The sequence below is a fragment of the Liolophura sinensis genome, chromosome 6 (assembly GCF_032854445.1).
Source record: "Liolophura sinensis isolate JHLJ2023 chromosome 6, CUHK_Ljap_v2, whole genome shotgun sequence".
Taxonomy (NCBI): domain Eukaryota; kingdom Metazoa; phylum Mollusca; class Polyplacophora; order Chitonida; family Chitonidae; genus Liolophura; species Liolophura sinensis.
The window spans coordinates 20,551,248-20,571,901 of NC_088300.1; the positions used below are offsets into that span (position 1 = coordinate 20,551,248).

General features: G+C 37.9%; 2 protein-coding genes across 2 annotated transcripts; one reads left to right on the top strand and one right to left on the bottom strand.

Moving 5' to 3' along the window:
• The first annotated feature begins 3,555 nt into the window (after positions 1–3,555).
• Positions 3,556–4,970, top strand: LOC135466988 (cyclic AMP-dependent transcription factor ATF-3-like). Its single transcript, XM_064744742.1, has 3 exons — positions 3,556–3,780; positions 4,446–4,556; positions 4,791–4,970. The coding sequence occupies exons 1-3, from the start codon at positions 3,556–3,558 to the stop codon at positions 4,968–4,970; spliced, it is 516 nt and encodes a 171-aa protein (XP_064600812.1).
• Positions 4,971–16,767: 11,797 nt separating this feature from the next.
• Positions 16,768–20,652, bottom strand: LOC135466762 (AP-2 complex subunit sigma). The gene is made up of 4 exons (XM_064744427.1): positions 20,578–20,652; positions 18,926–19,075; positions 18,348–18,521; positions 16,768–17,416 (listed from the first exon to the last, which is right to left on the bottom strand). The coding sequence occupies exons 1-4, from the start codon at positions 20,578–20,580 to the stop codon at positions 17,315–17,317; spliced, it is 429 nt and encodes a 142-aa protein (XP_064600497.1). The 5' UTR covers positions 20,581–20,652; the 3' UTR covers positions 16,768–17,314.
• Between the last annotated feature and the right edge of the window lie 2 nt (positions 20,653–20,654).

Sequence of the window (20,654 nt, forward strand, 5' to 3'; positions counted from 1 at the left end):
AGAGCCGTTCAGTTCAGGCTTGGATCCATAAATTCTGGACGCTACGCGTTCAGACTAGGTCATATGCCTTAGCGACATGTAAACAGTTCGGCGCACAGCGCGCTACATGGTTAACTGTGTCCAGAGAAACGTCATCGATCAGGAAAATCAGTGAATACAAACTAGCCAGAATTAGGCGACGTTTGTTCGAGTATGAATATATGCATACCACTGTTGGTTGATAAGGAAGCTTAACTTATTTCATACAAAATCCCGCAACTAATATGGTTTCCGTTGTTTTTGTGCTTTAAATTTATTTATTTATTTAGTTGTTGTTTTACGCCGTACTCAAGAATATTTCACTTATACCACAGCGGCAAGCATTTTGGTGGGCAAAAACTGGGCATAGCTCGGAGGAAACCCACCACCATCCACAAGTTGCTAGCAGACCTTCACACGTACGGTCGAAGAGGAAACCGGCATGAGCTGGACTTGAACTCACAGCGACCGCATTGCATGGTGGGAGGCTCCTAGATGACTGCGATACATATAACAGTGGGATTGCGTGTTTGAGAAGTCAAGAGGCTTGCCATGTTCATGCACCTGAAAAATTTGTTACGGTTTCTCCCACACGTTGCATGACAAAAAGATTCCCGAGAACAGTGAAAACTTAGATTAATTAAAATAATACTCGCATGGTTTTAGTTTAGTTCTGAGCATTCTGGTGAAATCGGGCAGAGCCCGGGGAAAACCAACGACGTTCTGCAGGTTGTCGTATGGCAGACATTCCCGCGTAATATGCACCGTTTAGGAAGCATGCCCATAAGCTGAACTCATGGCGATCGATTTGGAGAGATGCTGGTGTGTCATTTTGCTGTGCTGGCACGCAAATCACTAGACCGGGGAGACCCTCTCTTTATTTATTTGATTCTTATATAATGTCATTAAAATTGCGAATAGGAAAAACGCTTTCCCTGGAATAACGTTTCATCGAAGTCTGACTGGTCTCTTTCACCCATGGATAGATCTATCTCCGGCATATAACTTAAGTATTCGTAAAGACTAATCACACTCAAATCCGGATGTCCAAAATAGACCCTGTCCGTTAATCAGACTTTCATTATTATTAAGCATGCATAAAAATATATAGGCCTACACACAGTTTCAGGAAAATTAATGCAATTCTTTAGCAGAAGTTGTATGGACAAAATCTGTGTACATGAAAATCCATTATTGCACTAAACACCTGAACGGGAGAGATTATGAAAATAATTATCCGATTGTAAATAAACTTAAGCATGCACAAGTTTTGATTAAGGGAAGATGTATGCTAAATTTCATGGAAATAGGTTTAGTACTTTAGGAAGATTTGAATGGACAAAATCTGAATACATGGAAAAGTACTATTACCCAAAGCACTAATCGGGGCTAATTATGAAAATAATTCCCCTATCGCCATTTAACTTAAGCATGCACAAGTTCAGATTATATGGATGTTAAGTTTCATCAAAATTGGGGCAGTGGTTTGGAGGGGAAACGCACGAGCAACGTCGTGTCTACAGACAGATTGACAGAAGACAGAAATGGTGATTCCAGTATACCCTCTCCTTAACTTCGTTGAGGTGTTATAATAAATAGTAATATGGGATACTGGTATTTGATGGAAGGTAGGCCTTTGTGCTTCAGCGAATGTCATGCAAGTCCACACAAGAGAAAACCATGGCCCACTAAAGGCCAGCCAAGTCCCAGATAATGATGGAAATAGAGAATCTGCGGTTGCTAAATTATTCTTATTTTATAAAAGTTATATATATTATGTATCTGTGGTTGATTAAAGATGCATAGATGGCGGTCGTGTGAAGAATGCATATCAGCTAAAACAAAATGTTTATGAGACCCTGAGCTCAAATTCAGCTGTCGCTTATTTGACAGGTGGTTTGTCGTGTATATGTCAAGACACTGTGGCTTCCACCAGTTTCTTCCATTCGAAGAATTACGCACCAACCAAACATCGATAATACACCTTGCGTGGTTATTTTGTTGTTTTCAAGGGAAGTAACTCTTTATATAGGGCTGGAATCTCTCCCGATAATGACAGGCCTGGGGTATGAAAATTTATGTCCTCTTGGTTCGCAATGCCTTTGCTGTCAGCATACTGATGATTATTCTCTGAGACACTTAAAATATGTGCATTGTAAACAGCAACAATTCCAAATCAACAAACTCCACTCTTTTAGAACAGGCTAATTAGTTTTTCTAAATCATATATAAACGTTTCTGTTAAGGCTACGATCTCAGTTTCATGTAGGCCTTCAACCGTGCTTAAAATCTAAAACCTTTTGAACTATGTTTCAAATAACAGGGCTAGAACACAATATGTGTACATATGTGCATGTTTGTTGTGTATTTTAGGGGACCCGATGGTTAATTCGGATAAACTGACCAATGAGGGTGCTGGTTCGGTACCAGCTCTCGCTGGCTTCTGCTGGCTATGTATTGTAATTTGTAATATATACTGCAAACACAGATGAACTTTTAAAAAAACATATACCTGTAATGACATTTTAAGTCTTCTGAAGATTATAAAAAAAATCATTCATCTCTGTGTGTACATTTGTATAGGAAATGATGTACATTACCTGTTCCATGGTTTTAAACTGATTATAGTATCGCACAAGAGAAAAACTCTTGAGCACGGCGTTCATATCAATACAAAAATAAATGAATTCCGTGAGATTAATTTATAATTAATTTATTAAATGAATTAATACAACTAACTCTTTTACGACAGACTTTAGACGTACTTAAGTCAATGTCGCTTAGACAATTACGTAAAGCTGGAGCCCGGAAGATAGACACACTTTCATAGTTACCGGGCAACAACAAGGCTGCAAGAGCTGAAATCGAACCTACGCCTTACATTTATCCATATGCGCAACTCAGCGGCTCAGTGGCCTTCATGTACAAAGATAATTAGGAACCTTTACAAAATTTTGATTTTACCACACCGTTATTAGCTGGTACATACATCTGAAGCATTGTTCTCTCTGCAGTCATCTCACTACGTGGTTTGGCTGCAGCTTTAGGTCAGAGGGTTTATCAGTCGTGCCTGCCCGAAAATGGGGCGGTGCTTTTCCGCGGGTTGCTTCATCGACAGGCATGACCGAAGTGAAACATCAATGACTACGGTGTGAAGCTCTAATCAGATAAATAATTAAATAATAAACATGACGTACCCGTACTGTTTTAAGAATATGTAGATTTAATTTGTGTGACAACTCATAGAAGACTTTGACGTTTTTATTGTCATTATTTTGTACCGGCTACGTTCTCATCTGACAACCTCTCCGTTGAATGATAAGCATGTGCCACATTCGTTGTCCTATTCACCCAGGTTATGCGGCAGTGCAAGAGAAGATGTGCACAGGCACGTAAAGACCAGTAGTTCTGTCCCCTGTGTTATTGTGTGTTCATTTGGTAACGAGGCTATATCTACCTCACGTCAGCATGCCTGAGGCTCGCGTTTTAAAGCCGTAGACACGCGACCGACCCATATAGTAAACCAGCGGCGTCACGATGGTAGACACGATTGACAGTCTCAATTTTCTGGCGGAGGTGCGAAGTTGCCAGAGTAATGTTGAGGATGACCGGCTGATGAGTGCGGCAGAGGCTGCCCGGATCTCCGGCACGTTAACACCTCTGATCAAGGAGGAGCTGTGGTGCGTGATCCAATCCCGGCGGTTATCCCAGGGGTGTGAGGAGCTCGTCATTAATCATCAGACAGACTCCCCAAACCATGATGTGCGTATATGCTCTATCCGTTACATAAGAAACAAACATTGTGTATATGAACACGTTCCGGTCGATTTGATAAGAGTACCCAAATGCCCTTGTTGGTCAAAATACATATGGCATTTTAAAGTCTAAAAGTTTTTAATCCCGTGCTTACACAATGTAATTTCTACATAAATATATAAACTGACCTTAACTATGAAAGTTTATCCCTTTTTTTGAGCCTATATACATTACGTATAGGTATATGTGCTGGCTTCTACCGTAATATATTTGTGAACTACCTTCGACCTTTACGGCTATTTAAATTTCGAATATTTCTAATAATCAGCAACCTGCGGATGGTCGTGAGTTTCCTCCCGGCTCTGCCCGGTTTCCTCCCACCATAGTGCTGGCCGCCGTCGTATAAGTAAAATATTCTTGAGTACGGTGTAAAACAACAATCAAATAAATAAATAAATAAATGATCCTTTGTTATAACACTGACGACGTATTATATCAGCTATAGCTATCTTTCACATACAGGAAACTCATAGCTGTTGGTACATAGGGGATTTTCCTTGATGTCCTTCCCGTTTGGCTATAGAAAGTAAAACTTACTTTCCCCTATATAACATATCGAACAATTTCTGATAAATGGTCAGCTTGGTATACATCTGAACCTTTCTCTGCAGATCATAAGCATGTGCGATCTCAAAAAGCGGTGTTCCCGTATGGAACAGAACAGACGGGCAGCTCGGAAATACCGCCAAAAGAAGAAAGAGGAGGCCCATTTAATTAAACAAGTAGGTAGTTTTTAATTAATTTATTTATTTGTTTGTTGGTTAACGCCATACTCAAGCAATGGCCAGATTTATCGCCGCAGAAAACCGGACATTTGTCAATTCACGTTTATTATAACGTCATTTCAAAACATACATTAGTATCAAAGAACTTATATTCTTTTAACTGGTATTTATAAGCGCTGTTCTCTGTGTTCCTGGTATTTTACTTATCCCGTTATTTGTTTCTTTATTAAGGAGACTACACAACTCTTGACTGTCAATGCACGACTGAAAGCTGAACTTGCCGAATTGCAGACCGAAAAGCAGCACTTACAAAGGATAATTCTTGAACATCTTCGCATCTGTCCACTTGGTCCAAACAAGTCCCAATCTCCACTTGGCTTACAACAGACTTTATGCCCCACTCTTTCGTAACAGCCAAATACCTGTCATGTTTTTACAGTCTCAAAGAGTCCAAAGGTGCCTGAGTCACAACCAAATGTCCAGAATTGGAAAAGTCGCGGACAAGTTTTGAACGTTTACAAAGTTGTCTTTTTGGCGTCTCATAAGCTCATGGTTTACAACAATCCGGAAACTGGCTATAGCTTCTTTATACCTAAATCCGCTCACTACAACCTGATGGTTGGTTCCCAGAAACTTTACAGCATCAGCAGTCTTTACTTTGAGCCGTTTATCAACATCAACACTGTTTCCAGTGAGATGACAATGTATATACAGAGTGGAGGCGGAACCTGCATCATGGCTTTGATACTGCACTGATCCAAAGATCCAAGTCACTTGTACATTCACATATATGAAGAGCAACCACCCGCTTCCAGCCTTGCAAAAGAACAGGTTTTGTTTTCTGGAGAGAATCTCGGTCTGATATTACGGTGTGTGAATGTACACAAACGTGTGCAAAAAAATAGTTAGAATTATGAAAAATATTGGAATGCACATTCTTACCTACATGTATATGCTGCGTTAATATTATGTAATTGGCGCAAATTCAAAGCTATGTATTCATTACAGAATTTCTTATGTGCAAATTATTGCACATTTGTGTGTATTTCTGAATAATCCTCATATATATACATGACTTCTCTGTCCTAAAGATCAAACTTTATTCAACCATTGTCACCAGCATCTGGATCTAGGCCTACACTTCAAAGTCAGCTATCATTAAGATAATATGATTTAACAGATGAAAATACAAAAATATATAGCCTTATATATAAAGCATGATTTCAGTGGATTTTGGAGTTGTGTTTTATGCTATATGTACACGGTGCATGTGTTCTGTCCTTTGTACGCTGTGAGTAACAGGCTATAGGCCTACTTGTGTATCAGACAGTGGCATTTGCGTAACCTACATATCTGTAGTAGGCCTACTCTCGAACCAGAGCTGTCAGCAAAGCTAAGCCTGTTGTAACATGTCTGTGCTTTGGGCTATTTTTAAAACTGTGTCATGTAGCTCATACGTGTGCCACGGTGTGTACACTGATAGTGGACTGCCTGAATGTCACAACAAAAGCTATGACAGCCTGAGTCTTTCTATGGCTAAATATGTGATCTGAAACTCCCTTAGTTCTATATTCGAGGTAAATATAGCGTATACAGGCCCGGAAACCACACTGAGAGAGGCATCTGCATGTGATATTCTTGTAAACCGCGAGCAAACACCACAATTGTCTTCCTTGACAATATTTACGTTGTTCAAACCAAAATGTGCATATGTAACCTACAGAAACGGCAATATCTAATAACTGTAGTAATGTTCACAGCATCTTTAAACACACTAAAGTGACAGGAAATACAAACCGCGATAGGAAAGGCGTGACGAACTAAGCCAAATGTAGTATGATGACTGATATATTTGTCCCCGGTCGATCAGTCCACCAGGTAAACATGATAATTATGATCCATGTTAAATTTCTTGGCAACTCGGACAATGAGTATGTCCATGCATGCTGACGTACATTTCCACTGTCTTGACATGGGTACTGCACAAGTGTGAAAGTGACTACAGTCGAAATTACAAAGAAGATTTTAAACTGTAAGAAAAAAGAAACTTAAATTAGATCATTTCACTGCTAACATGAACAATAGTGTGCGTAAATATGAGTAAACTATAAATATATAAATATTCAAAATTCATTATTATGAGACACTGACCGGATACACAAAACCGCAACAAAAAAAATTTCAGGTTTCTGCTTTCATGCAGCTGTTTTTGTGTACTATTTATAAGTGATCTGAGCACACACATACTCGGAAAAAAATATTCTGTTAAATTTAACAGAAAGTCTGAGTGATGCTAGAATGCATTCTGTTATCTTAGAAGACTGTTTTATCCCTTTTACAGAAGGATATTTTGATTATACAGTGTCAATCAGCTTTAGGATTTTGGTAATGAAAAGCCTAATGAATTCTACCACTTCCTTGGCACCCGTTACAACAGAATGTCAAAAGCCAGCCAGCATGAGCAAGATTTGACCATTTTACCTGTAGCCTACATGGTATATGTATGCAAGTGAATTTGGCGATGTGAGGAACACCTCGACTCGTGTGAATTTGGCCAAAACAGGATTCCAGTTGACCATATATGGCTGACTGACAGATTTAATGCTGGCTCTTCAAACTTCGCCAAAAATCGCATTTTTTAGGCTCAATGGCGTTTTAAATCATGTTCAAGAATATTTAATATGTTTTAAAAAATAAATGGACCGAGGCTAACTGCATGGAAAACCCCGGAAGAATTCATGCACCGAAATCTTTCGGTGTTGTGCCCTTGTGCTCACTGGATGTGGTTTCGAGCCTTGCGGAGTTCTGTATATGATATAAATCCTATGATCAAATCGTCGTACGTGTAGGCCTACTTGAATTAAAATTCAGCCAAAACTGTGAAGGAGGGCAAAAGGAATATAAGTAGCAATTCAGATATTTTTGTGGGTTACATTTGAAGGCAGTTTATAACTTGGTTTTCTCAGTTGCTTCCGCTACCGTATGACCAACATAAATTGTGTACAGGGGCATTTATATATAACACTGTTGGCCTCCTGCAGAGGAAAACATGCTGATTTTTTGACATGGCGTCATCGATGAACCCACTGAGATCTATAGACCAACTTAGTGTTGCATTTTATTTTTATTGTTTTTGTCTCCATGTATATAGGTCGATATCCGGGAAAATGGTTGTTAAATGCTGGTGCTGGAACTAACACATATTCATCACTCCGTTGTTGGCAAGTCTTTCAGCGCAGCGTTAATATACCACATCTCTAATTAACTGGTAGAAATTTTGAGGATCTGATGAAATGAACTGGGAAAGATGCCACCATAATCAGTGATGAAAACAAATCGTTGCTAAGAACGAGCATACATTTATATGGCTAAATGATATATAAAAGGAGCTCTTAACAAAAGATTATGGTTTTAAGGAATGAAGAAACTTATGCCTCCAAAAATGTTTTTAAAAATCGCTTTTTAGGCGTATTTTATTAACCCCACATTCTATGCATATTTTCCGTCAATGGTCAGAAATTTTCCGAAATGATGTCATCCACGAACTCGCCGAGAGCTCTAGACCAGCTTAGCGTTGCTGCGTTGCCGTATAATTCGAGAACGCAATGTTCACGATATAGTCTTCCCTACTCTGTACGGTCGCTGTGAGTTCAAGCCCAGCCCGTGCTGGCTTCCTCTCCGGCCGTACGTGGGAAGGTCTGTCAGCAACCTGCGGATGGTCGTGGGTTTCTCCCGGGCTCTGCCCGGTTTCCACTCACCATAATGCTGACCGCCGTCGTATAAGTGAAATATTCTTGAGTACGGCGTAAAACACCAATCAAATCAAAATCAAATCAAACCCTACTCTATCGATAATTTTCACGATAGTCTGAGGGAACCCCGGGAATAACATAGGCATCTATATCATGCCTATACCGTCCACATAACATATATATCCATCTGGCGCCAAGGAACAACAGATGGCAGATTTTAAAGAGAGATGAACGGCAGTTAAACATTTATGGTTTGCAAAATATTACTCTTTTGTGCGCGAGAAAAAATATTATGTTCAAAACGGTGCCCAGAAAGGAAAGTATGCAGGCATATATAGATACTTTGGGTGGGCGATATTGCAGCAAGGCGAAATGCTAGTCACAGCTACATGTATTATAGTCCATTGCCCAGACCAGATATTGGTACCACTTGAGGTGGCCAAACCTAATTGGTACTAACATGTTTATAGGGTCAGTAGAATGAATGAATGAATGATTATGGTTTAACGCCACATCGGCAATAGTTCAGCCATATAGTGGCGAAAACAAGGTGAAAACACGAGGCGAGGGTCAGAAGAAGTAAATCAAGACATGATAGTCTTTCTTAAATGGTAGCTTTATCCCGCAATTTGATAAAATGGAAAATCGCCTTATAAAGCGTTGCGTAAATTACAAAAAGCAAGAGAACATCAATATATCATGGACTATCAGTATATACCATAATAAGACCAATTTAAAAGGGTGGTTTGTATTATTTATGAAAGTCAGACATTTAGCAGTCCGCATTCTGTGTGTATTACATGCACGCTATTAGATGAATATTCAGTTGAGCTGTTCATTTACATGTAGGTTTTCACCTGGGTTGATTACAGTTTATCAACAGCTTGTATGCGCAGCTGTGTACTTGTTTTATCTACGCCTATTATTACGGTGAGTCAAGGTAGATTTGCTAAGGTGAGTAAGCGTTCATATCACTTCCTTCACCTGTGATCTACATATCTGAAAACTACAATGTCAGAGCAAACCTTTGATCAGATTGTTTGACTTTCTATCAAGAATACTGGTAATTGAAATTCTTTGCACAGCTTAAATGTCTACTATGAAGTTAAGGACAAAAAACACTATTGTGAAGTGTATTTCAGATAAAATACTTCTTTTTCTTTCAAATTTTTACAACTTAGTAAATTGTCTTTAAAACATTGGATTCTTGAGTAGCCTTTTCTGACCATACTGTGTACTGTGACGTCACATAACGCTTTGCCTTAAAATTAGGCTCGTGGAACACTTTACGACGAGCGGTGGACATCAGGCCACAGGACTTGAGCATGTACAAATTTCAAAAATGTAACATGGCTGCTAAATAGTTCAGTAGCACTTTCACCATGACAAAAACTTGAGTGTACTGTCCAAATTTACTTGTGATTAACTTATAATTATCATTTGCAAAAGATGTTCTAGGTATACACCAATTACTTCCAGAGCGTTCAACCCAAAAATTTGCTTTATACACATTCGCTCTTTATAGATGAGATTGTGGGCGCACACTACCCCAGCAATAGGCAGACAAGATGTCTCAAGGATTATCATGCAGGTGCAGTTGTTCTCTCATGGACGAAAACAAACAAGCCTCCCATCGAGTTTGCTTAGCTTGTCGCTGATGGCAGCATACTAAGAACAGCTATCCAAAAACTCGACGAAAGAATCTTTGCGCTACACAAGACGGACCTGCAGTCATATGCTGCAGTCATATATTTGAAGCCGTATATTGTACACAAAAAGGAGTCTTCCTCCAGAAATAGCGGCGTTAATCCATAAGCATTCATTCATTTCTCCAGCAGTAGTGCAGGGCAGGAACAGAAACAAACCGTAGGAGGTCATGAAAAGGTACAATGAAAAACCCTGGAAAACATTTCTTATCAACAATGTTTTCCTTCTAAATCAAAAAGTGAGATATAAGATCAAGGTTAAAATGTCTGCAAACAATCATGTTTCAGAATGAGTTCGATTAATCACTTCTCTTCTGCTCTATCCAGTTGGTTGCGGTTACAACGAACCAATGACTGTCAACACCGTAATTAAAGCAACCATGCAAGTAAGACATCAAATTAAAGGAACAAGATGTTAGTGAAGCATCAATGGCCCCCACTGGTGTTTGATGTCACAGAAACACCACTACGGTGTGCCATTTGGAATTTACTAGTGATCTTTAAACTTGAAGTCAACAGTTTATTCTTAACACAACCAGAATAGAATGCCCTAAATTATTACAAAACGTAAGCTTTATGCCTTCTGTCGTTTTCTGTCTGCAAAGAAAATTGCTGGTGCAGTCCTTTTCGCCCCTGTAGCTCTCCAAACCCAGAGAGGGCCAAAATTTCATCTTTCATTAACAAATCTGCCATTATGTTTGAGAAAAATAGCTTGAATTAGTTAAGCAAGTATTCTTAAAGGTACACACTCTGTTCCTGAGTTGATTGGGGTTTCAAATAGCGCTGTTATTGTAAGACTGTTGGCAGTTTATGAGTTAGCACACTGAACTCTATCCACGTGTAGTACGAAAGTACAGTTTGAAGTTTGTTCGTGCAAGTGAAGGTAATGCGTGTTAAAGTACATACCTTTGAGTTCGAATCATTTTTTATGAGTTTTTTATGCACAACAGTTAGTGGGAACGATGACTTCAAATGTTACATATTAAAGGAATAACCTCGCGTTGAACTTTATTGATAGCATTGTGTAAGTTTTCGTGGTTAATCTCACACAGGACACACCCAATCAGTTGAACAGAAAATGTAGAGCAAATCCTGTAGCAACTTACACTGGCCCATATAAGCAAGCTTAGGTCACAAAGTATCTGGTTCTTTCAACTTATATAATAACGAATCAGTCTTTAATGACATATTTGCTCCTAGCTACGCAATGTGCTTTCACTGCGTGTAATCCGGTCCCAGGACTCGACGAAGTAGCGTTAACACAGATACAGGTACCAAGGGTAAAAGCAACAGGGACACAACCTATGTATTATTAAATACGCCAACATCCCTTCTGACAACACTAATTTAAGCTTTCAAAGACTATATTTGAAGAGATATACCACGTCAGGCCAAAGGGTCATGAAGCGGTCTTATACTTAAGTCAGGGCTAGTTCTACTTTCAGAACAGTTTATTGCATTTAAATTGTGACTTTCCTCAGAAGTTTTCGTGTTAATACTAGGCCTATGTGTTAATTGTTTTAGATTTCAGTGACATCAAAATTAGCGTGTATTAGTACAAACTTTAGTCAAAAAATAATACCACAAGCTAAAACTAAATCTGACTTAACTCTAACTTAACTTCTTGATCATGTTGTCTAATATATATATAAATATATATGTATAAATTTTCCATCTTTGTCTTCGCATTCTATTATAACCGAAAAACACTTAAAATCTTAATACACGTACGTCATGCTAGAATATAAATGCATAAAAGGGTTCACAGTGCGCAAATCAAAATCAGTCATGCTGCTATTGATCTTTCCCACTTTTGACGTTCAAATACGCACATCATTTATAGAAGATAAGTGACCTTTTCGTAACAGACTTCACAAACGACCTGTGAAAAGAGACTCGCCAAACGTTCATTGTCACCAAGTTCTAATGAAATTTACAAATTTACAATATCGGGATTGATACAGAAGCATCTTAGTCAATCTGGACTTCCTTCGTCTTTTAAAAAAGGAACATAAAACCATGAAAGTGAATTAACTGATATATTTTTCAAAATACATTTTGTTCCTTAGGCTAATTGATTGAAAGAATTGTTATCAGGAACAGATTAATCTGTTAGGTCGACGAAATGCAATCCATCATCAGTCAGAAAACAAATTTGTCGAAGATCTTTTATGTGTGGAATATAAATGGACGTAGATCTGAAGATTTACTACAGGGACACATATCTGCAATATTAAATCTTCCCTTCCACACACACTTCATATTTTAACCATAGCTATATAGTCCCTTCCAGGGAACTTTACCGAGTTGACTTGAAGGTCACGGAAATTCTTTGATTCCTTTCGGGTTCATTCTTTTCTTGACCCCCAAGAGTTTCCAGCTAAACCCACGTTGCACAGTGCACGTAAATGACACCCACAGCAAGCTATTATTATACATCTATACACAGCAACGTAACTTTACCGAAATCTGCTGAATGGAGATTAACATGATACAAGCTTAATAATTGTCGACAGGTCGGTCGCAGGTTTATGTAGGAATAGGCCTATTTAAGTATATACACACAGAAGTACCGTATATATAAAAGTGTGTTATGTGAAAACACTACGCAGAAGTAGTATCTAATGATTGTGGACGTGAGTAAAGATAATATAACATAAATGGCATTGTGTTATTCAAATGCTAAACACGCCGTAGTATATGTTACAACATGCAATCCGTCCATGGGGTAGGAATCCATATGCTTATTTCAGGGTTACCGTCAATATGTCCAAGTCGGTATTCAACATACATTCAGCCAAAAAATGGAGAGAAAAACTTAGCCCTGAGTAAAGTGCTATTCAACTGCTAGGACACACCTTGGAGGTCAGAGTTCAAACCCGGCCTTGGAATTTGTGGTTTCGCTCGCTCTCAGTTGTTGCTGGGCCTTGGTGACAATTTTCAGCAATCGATGACACTCATGTTGCCGTTTTGCAGTGCAACGTTCGTTGACGATTACCTGTCTTCCACCAATATGTATAGACTGCATATCTGTACGCTGAAAGTTGCAAAGTTCGTTATTACCATGCCAACGGTCTGCGGTTTATCCCACCTGTAAAAAAGATTTTTTTTTTTTTTTTTTTTTTTTTGATTGGTGTTTTACGCCGTACTCAACAATAATTCACTTATACGACGGCGACCAGCATTATGGTGGGTGGAAACCAGGCAGAGCCCGGGGGAAACCCACGACCATCCGCAGGTTGCTGAAAGACCTTCCCACGTACGGCCGGAGAGGAAGGCAGCATGAGCTGGTCTTGAACTCACAGCGACCGCATTGGTGAGATGTAAAAAAGACCATCATCGTATATTTATTTCATTAGTGTTTTACGCTGGTCGTACTTTTACGACGGTGGCCAGCAAATAGGGTTGGGAGAAATCGGGCAAAGATTGTAGAAATTCAGGACAACGCCATCGAATGGGTGAAAAGACCTTGAGTTTTGCGTTAAACAACCTATCAATACATATCTATTTATTTATCATTTGATTGGTGTTTCACTCAAGAATATTTCATTTACACGACGGCGGCCAGCATTATGGTGAGAGGAAATGGGGTAGAGCAATTAAATAAATGCATGTACATATATAAATAAATGAACTAGGCACCGCTGATTCACGCTGCCTGATCAAACTGAGAGCTTTAGGTATACATTAATACCTTGCATCAACAGATAATCCTTTCCTATGTTATATGCATCCATCTATTTCTTTACAAAATGAAACTTTGTTAATTTAAAAATGAAAAATGTTCACCCTGTTAAATCATCGGCTACATGATAGCATACCTTCCAGTATTGGCCAATCTGTACCTGGTCGTTTCTCTCAGGATTATTGCTCCCTCCAACCCTACCTCACCCCCACCCCCACCCCCACTCCCACTCAAAGAGATTTCTCTGATAACCACCTTCAGAAGAGAGATTTCAAGCTGTTAGTTCATACACCATTTGCATTACTAGTAGGAGCAAATTCATTTATTCCCAGTTTACACACATGCAGAAAATGGTACGCGAAAAAGCACAGCCAGAGAAACCACGAAGTTTAGGGACTTACACTTAATTTACTTAGAAATTACTTATATCTTGGACAGCGTGCTGTTAAATTAAATTAGCAATAATCCGATTTGAAATACATTTACCGTAGTTTTTCTAGTTTTTGGGACACCTGGTCTGCTCTTTTTAGCCAGTACACATGTAATTGTAGCGAGAATATTTTTTTCTCACATGGTGAGACAATCTAATGAACAACGTACTTATATCTTACTTTCTGGAAAAGCTTAGAAAGATGAAAGTAAAGGCATTTCCTTCATACACTATTGTTTCTACTGCTACATCAATATCTCAGCGACGTGAGTGCCGAGAAACAAACTAGTATTTAAACTTAAAAATGAAGAAGTGGAGGCATCACCACGTAAATGTAAAAGGTTTAACAAGCCTGTGAAAACTTTAACACTTACGTGGTGTCGGTGGTGATGCCATGCTTCATTATCAACGAATCCACGTACGCCCAAGACGATAAAGTGGTATATAAAGTAGACTTGCATGCTGTTTTCCTTTGTTTTGTCACTGTGTACATGGTTTAATAATGCTTGCGAAGGACTCCATGGTATGTTGATTATTTTATTTATTTAATGGTATTTATCGCCACACCAAAGTGTTTTTGCACACATAACCTGTATAACTCGCTACATACCCAAATTCCTCAACCGTCTCAACAACCAATGCGAACAATATTTTGAAACAGTCAGAGAGTTTTATGAAGCCGACATCTTTTCTTGACACGAACAAAACATTTTTGGGGTCTTTGTCATAATTTTTGTATGCATAAATTCTACTGAAAAAATACTTCAGGTTCAGGTAGAAAAAGTTGAAGATTTACAGTTGATTACGAGTGTACTGTCTCAGAGTGCGGCCAATCAAGGGCTGGATTTGAACATGTCACCTCATTGTGAACCTGATTCAAAGACATTAATCCGTATGGTCACGCATTACAATATTCACAAAACATAATCCAGTGTCAAAGAGTGTGCATTAATTTATATCATGTATACGTAAGAAAACAAGGTCATTAATTCAAACTGGCCATACCAGATATATTTTTATTACACATAATTTTGTACTATTTAAAAATTGGGGGAAAACACCAAAAAAAAAAACACCAACAATGCATCACTGTATTCACCACATTTGTAAGTTGGTTCTTGTGGAGGCAGTGTTACCTATCTCTGAGACATTATGCTACTGTACACTCAGCATCACTTTTCAACGGGCATTCTTACGCACCGTGGTCATACATAAATTAACCACGATGATCACCGATAACAAGCATACACTTTAACATTTGACAGCAAAATAAGTAATTCCTTTTCGCATTTATGGTATTATGCGAACCCAAATATTTTGTCAATGATAAATTGCTCATTTTGACGGAAAATTGAGAGATTTAGCTCCAAAAGTAATATTTTAGGTTACTTAATTTGGCCCTAATATGGAACTTTTTGGGCGAAATATTGGGTCACTTACCATAGTTTTCAGTGGTTCTCCCTATGCATGTTTAGTAAGTTTTAATTTCTTTTTAGCAACAAAAACTCTATTTACGATCCACCAACATTTGTACACAGAGTTGTACTTTCTGGGCTAACTCCACTACGACAATTAATTCCATGTGATATACTCACCATAAATCTTATTATACAGTATGCTTGCTAATGATTTCTGGGTGTTCCCAGACAAACAGGCTTTGAAAAAGTTCATCCAGGGATCTCAATTGAGTATTTGTATATCTACATATAAATGAAATAATATTCGAAGCCCTGTACAATAAGCATTAATTGTAAATAGGAATGATGACAAGAATTGTGATAAAGAAAAGTTGGTAATATATACAAATGAGTCATAACCTTTTCTTTTGACACAATTTGCTAATTACACATGTACAGCATATCTGCAGGTGATTATGATCCTACAGACTAGCTACTAGGGGGACAACTTCACCAAAATCTTCCCAAAGATATTACTGGTGTCAGCTCATAAACCTAGCACAGCAGCCATATCATGTGTAATAAAACCTGGAACATTGTGATCCAAAGAATACATATACATGTGTGTACATGCATTACAGACAAAGCTGTACACTTGTACAGTTAGCTATTTCACCAGAAGGATCAAAAAAAACTTCAGGATTTTTTCCTTCTTTTTTTTAAGTTTTGTAGAACATTTGGCATAAAGGTATCTGTTTTTTTGATAATGCTGTATTCATTGCAAGAAAACTTGCCTATTTACCTTAAACCAAATATGATTGGTTATTTAGAAACCTTGTGTCACTTGCTACTCAGAATTCCCCTATCAGAATGTTGTGACATTAGAATACTCTGTTTTGTTCTTGATTTACCAAAATTAAAATATTCTCCTTTGCACAGTATTACACACATACACCCTAACACAGTCATGACCTTATATTGGGTGTGAATTGCTTGGTACTTTCAATATATTTATTCAAACCTTTGCACCTTACATTCTTGGCTACAAGTACATAAACCTGTAAAAGGTAGAAGAGTCTAAAACCAGACTCCATGCAGCTGTGGAACGTTTTGTCACCAGTCCTTAACAAGCATGTGTATTTTTGTGTAGAGTCAGTTTAGTATTACATAACTTTATCATTCTAAAACATTCATACAACTGATAGCAAATGGCACTTCTCTCCATTAAAACGAACACTGTACGCCTTCCCAGATTTCTGTGTCTAGGATAAACAGATCTGTATGAATCAGTTTATCAGCATAAATACTTATACACATGCAATTTATGACTTTAGGGGTAATGCCTTGGCAATTCTTGCTTACATTCAACATAAGATTGTTTCTTCAACCTCTCCCTCTAAATCTCTAACATACAGAAATGTTCCAAATGATTGATAAAAAAAGTATGGGTGAACAACTTCCTCACAATACACAGCTACACCTCCTCATGTCAATGATGCGTGAAATACACCCGAGGGAAACATTTCAGGCTACCTAAATCCAACACAACACCACAATTACAACCAGGTTTTGACATGACAAAGACATTCTGGTTGTTGCATACAAAAATTATCCACTATTAAATTGAATATCTCGTTGACATTCTAAACTGGTAATTTTTCATGTTAACCATTTCACAATACAGCGACAGCTTTCATAAAACCGGATTCTGACATCAGACATAGATGATGATTTTACAGCATCAGACAGGTTCAGATGGGATGATGTGTATCATAAGTCAATGGCTCACTCCAACGAGGAGAGCATCAACAGCTGCTTTAATACTTTAGTCTGGCTTGTCTCTCTTATCTCCCCTGCTAGAAACATCTCATCCACAACACTGTACACCTGAAACATGAACATAAAAATCTGCAGACTTGCTACATTGGTGAGGCAGTCACTAAGATGAACATTTTTGAGGAAACTACTGTATTTCACCTAAAGTTTGGTACATAAAAATGCACTTTCAGAAGCCAATAAAGACCTTAAAATGATTGTTTTGATGCCAACACTTAGTTTTTCTGATAAGAAGTTTATCTAACTTTACAAAAGACTCTAAAAGGTGAAAGAATAAATCAAACTCTGGTGAAATGTGTCACTTGAAAAAAGCTAAACTTTAGGTGAAATACTGTACATCATGTACATTGCACACCCCACAGTATTCTCATTTTCGCTAAGCTAAATCTCGAACATTTAAGTGGAGAAAGTCCTGCAATAAAAGGAACAATATTCCAATGCCTGCTGTTATGATCAAATATTAGAATACTGTGCGGGTGCAATACATATACATGTATATATATATATATATATATATATATATATATATATATATATATATATATATATATATTATAGCAGCACACTTGTCTATGGGTTAGGTATATGGGTGAGGAGAACAGAAGAAACCCACTGTGCTTTGTCCATTTACTTGTAACTGACAAAGAACGCCAGACATAAAAGGGCAACATTCAAATCCAGTTCTCATTGTTTTGGCCGCAACTGTGAGCCAGTTTTCAAAAGTACCTGGCCCAGCTTGATGGTTTACTCTAATTTTCTTCACCCATCCCGACTGCCTGTAAAATTTTTACATGTAAGTATGTACGTAAGTACCTACAGTATTAAAAACCAATCAATTTTTCAATCAATCAATCAAATTTTCCAGCATAAAACTAGATTTGAACTCACAACCTGATTTGAACAGCTAGGAGATCAACAAGAAAGAGCCAAATATACGAGAAGAATTGCCTACACAAACAGTTAAGCAATAAATCATCCTTACCTTGTAAAAATTAAAGACTAGATCCAGCTCACAAACATTATGGAAGTACTCATTTAGCACTTCCACAAAATTGTGAATTGCCTCCAAATATGCCAAGTTATTGTCACTGACATCCACACAAATACAGAAATACAGGCCTGCATATCGACGATAGACGATCTTGAAATTTCGAAACTGTAAACATAAAATTACAAAATCATAACTCCACTTGTTTCATTATACTGATACAACCTTAACATGTAACATGTATGTCCATGTCTGTACATGTATTTAATATTTACATTTTATAAAACAGAGGCTGAACAAAGTTTTAAAAAAAACATGCGTTACAAAATAAAATTAAAATACATTAGCAAAACATTATGTTGTGAAAAACATCCTTATAATTAGTGATTTCACTTAAACAGAACTCAATTCAATTGAGGCAATACAAGCAAACTGATTTCTCCAATTTCAAATTTATACACCAGTAAACAAAACGTGTCCTGGAATGTAGAAGAATAGAGATGAACGCTTTTTCCTGAATGTTTATAAGGTAGTGGATTGTGTGGCAAATGTACAAACATTTAATTGCTTACCTCTACAAAGTTTGTATGTTTGGCATCTCTCACTGTGACCACAGCATGGACCTCCTCAATCAGCTTCTGTTTCTCATCATCGTCAAAGTGCATGTACCACTTGGCAAGACGAGTCTTACCAGCTCTGTTCTGTATCAGGATAAACCGAATCTGAAATTTGTGAAAACATCAATTGATCCCCTGTTTCATTTTCCACTTGATATTGGAAAATTAAGGTTAATGTGTAACACAGACTTTGTAAAAACACATGGTTCTACTTTATAACTGAATGATGGCATTGACGTGAAAAAAAAAAATAACCAAGAAGTAAAATAAAACACAACTATATCTATTTCAGCAAAGGATGGACATAGTTAATAAAGTTGTTAGTCTGGAGTATATGTGTCACAACATGCTAGATACATATTTAGACCAACTTCACAATGTCAGCAGTTCGCTTTCTCTTCCCTGCAGTGTTGAATTCATCCTGACTGTTATACATGTACACACATGTATACACAAAGATTATGTCAAAGATACACTGGCTACACACGTAAACCTTCATACCACCTTCACAATGTCAGTGGTTATCTTTTACTTCACTGCAGCAAAACCCTTAACCTAATTAAACACTGCAAGTAGTTTGACCCAGTCACAGTTCAGTCTTAAATATATGAAGGGGACTGGTCAGCTCTGTGGGGCTGTGATTATGTATACTACCACAGCCCTGTCTTGATTCATAGGTTTACCTTGAACACATCTGTACTTCCCATGATGGCTTCAATACACTTCCGTTGGCCAACAAATAATGTGTCTGACCTCATAGACATCTCCATTCATTCCTGCTAGGTGTCCCCATGTATCATCCCTAGTAAAATGGCAGTTGGAGTTTGAATTTATCCAGCTGCCATCAGTTTCATGCCTGTGATGATTTATTAGGAATGATACATGGGGACACCTAGCAGGAATCGATAGCTGAGACAACTATAAGTACGGACAGACACATTATTTGGCGGCCAACACTAGTGTATTGAAACCAGCACAGGAAGTACAGAGGTGTGCAAGGTAAGCTTATGGATCAAGTATGGATAGCATACATAATCACAGCCCTATAGTGCTAGGGGCTGGTATTTGCATATGGCATATATAAGGTTTACGAATTCGAGCGCCTGCTGTCAGCATACCAAGACATATTTTAGTAAGAAATCTCCTGGCTAAGGATGGTTTATTTTGAATGAGTAACAGTTCATGAAGGAAACTGAGACTTAGCTGGCTGACAGGCTCACAGTGATCTTCAGGGGAAGGTCTATTATGTACCCAGTTCAGTAGAGTAAGACGTGCACATTATTTAAATGTTTCCAAGAATTAACCATTTCGGTATCACTAGGCCTAATGCTAGCGCCCATGTCCATGAACCCTTGAAGAAAAAAATATTGCTTGCAAGAACCTGATTCGTTCAATCTAATTAGTGTATTACACTGTAGAGTATGTTAACACTTTAAATGGATCCACTGACAAATGGCGAAAACTGAGCACTTTATAACATGTTACTGATATTTAATGACATCGTTTTGATCCTCAGTTATCCAGAGGAAAACAACTTCGAATAATCATATTTGCCTTAAACCCATACAAATATTCACTTCTAAGTACAGGCAATTTACAATACTTACCATTGCGTTAATTAATGTATGCTAACACAGGCTTGATTAGGGAGTTAATTTTATCCGGCAACTCCTCTTCCGCTCAT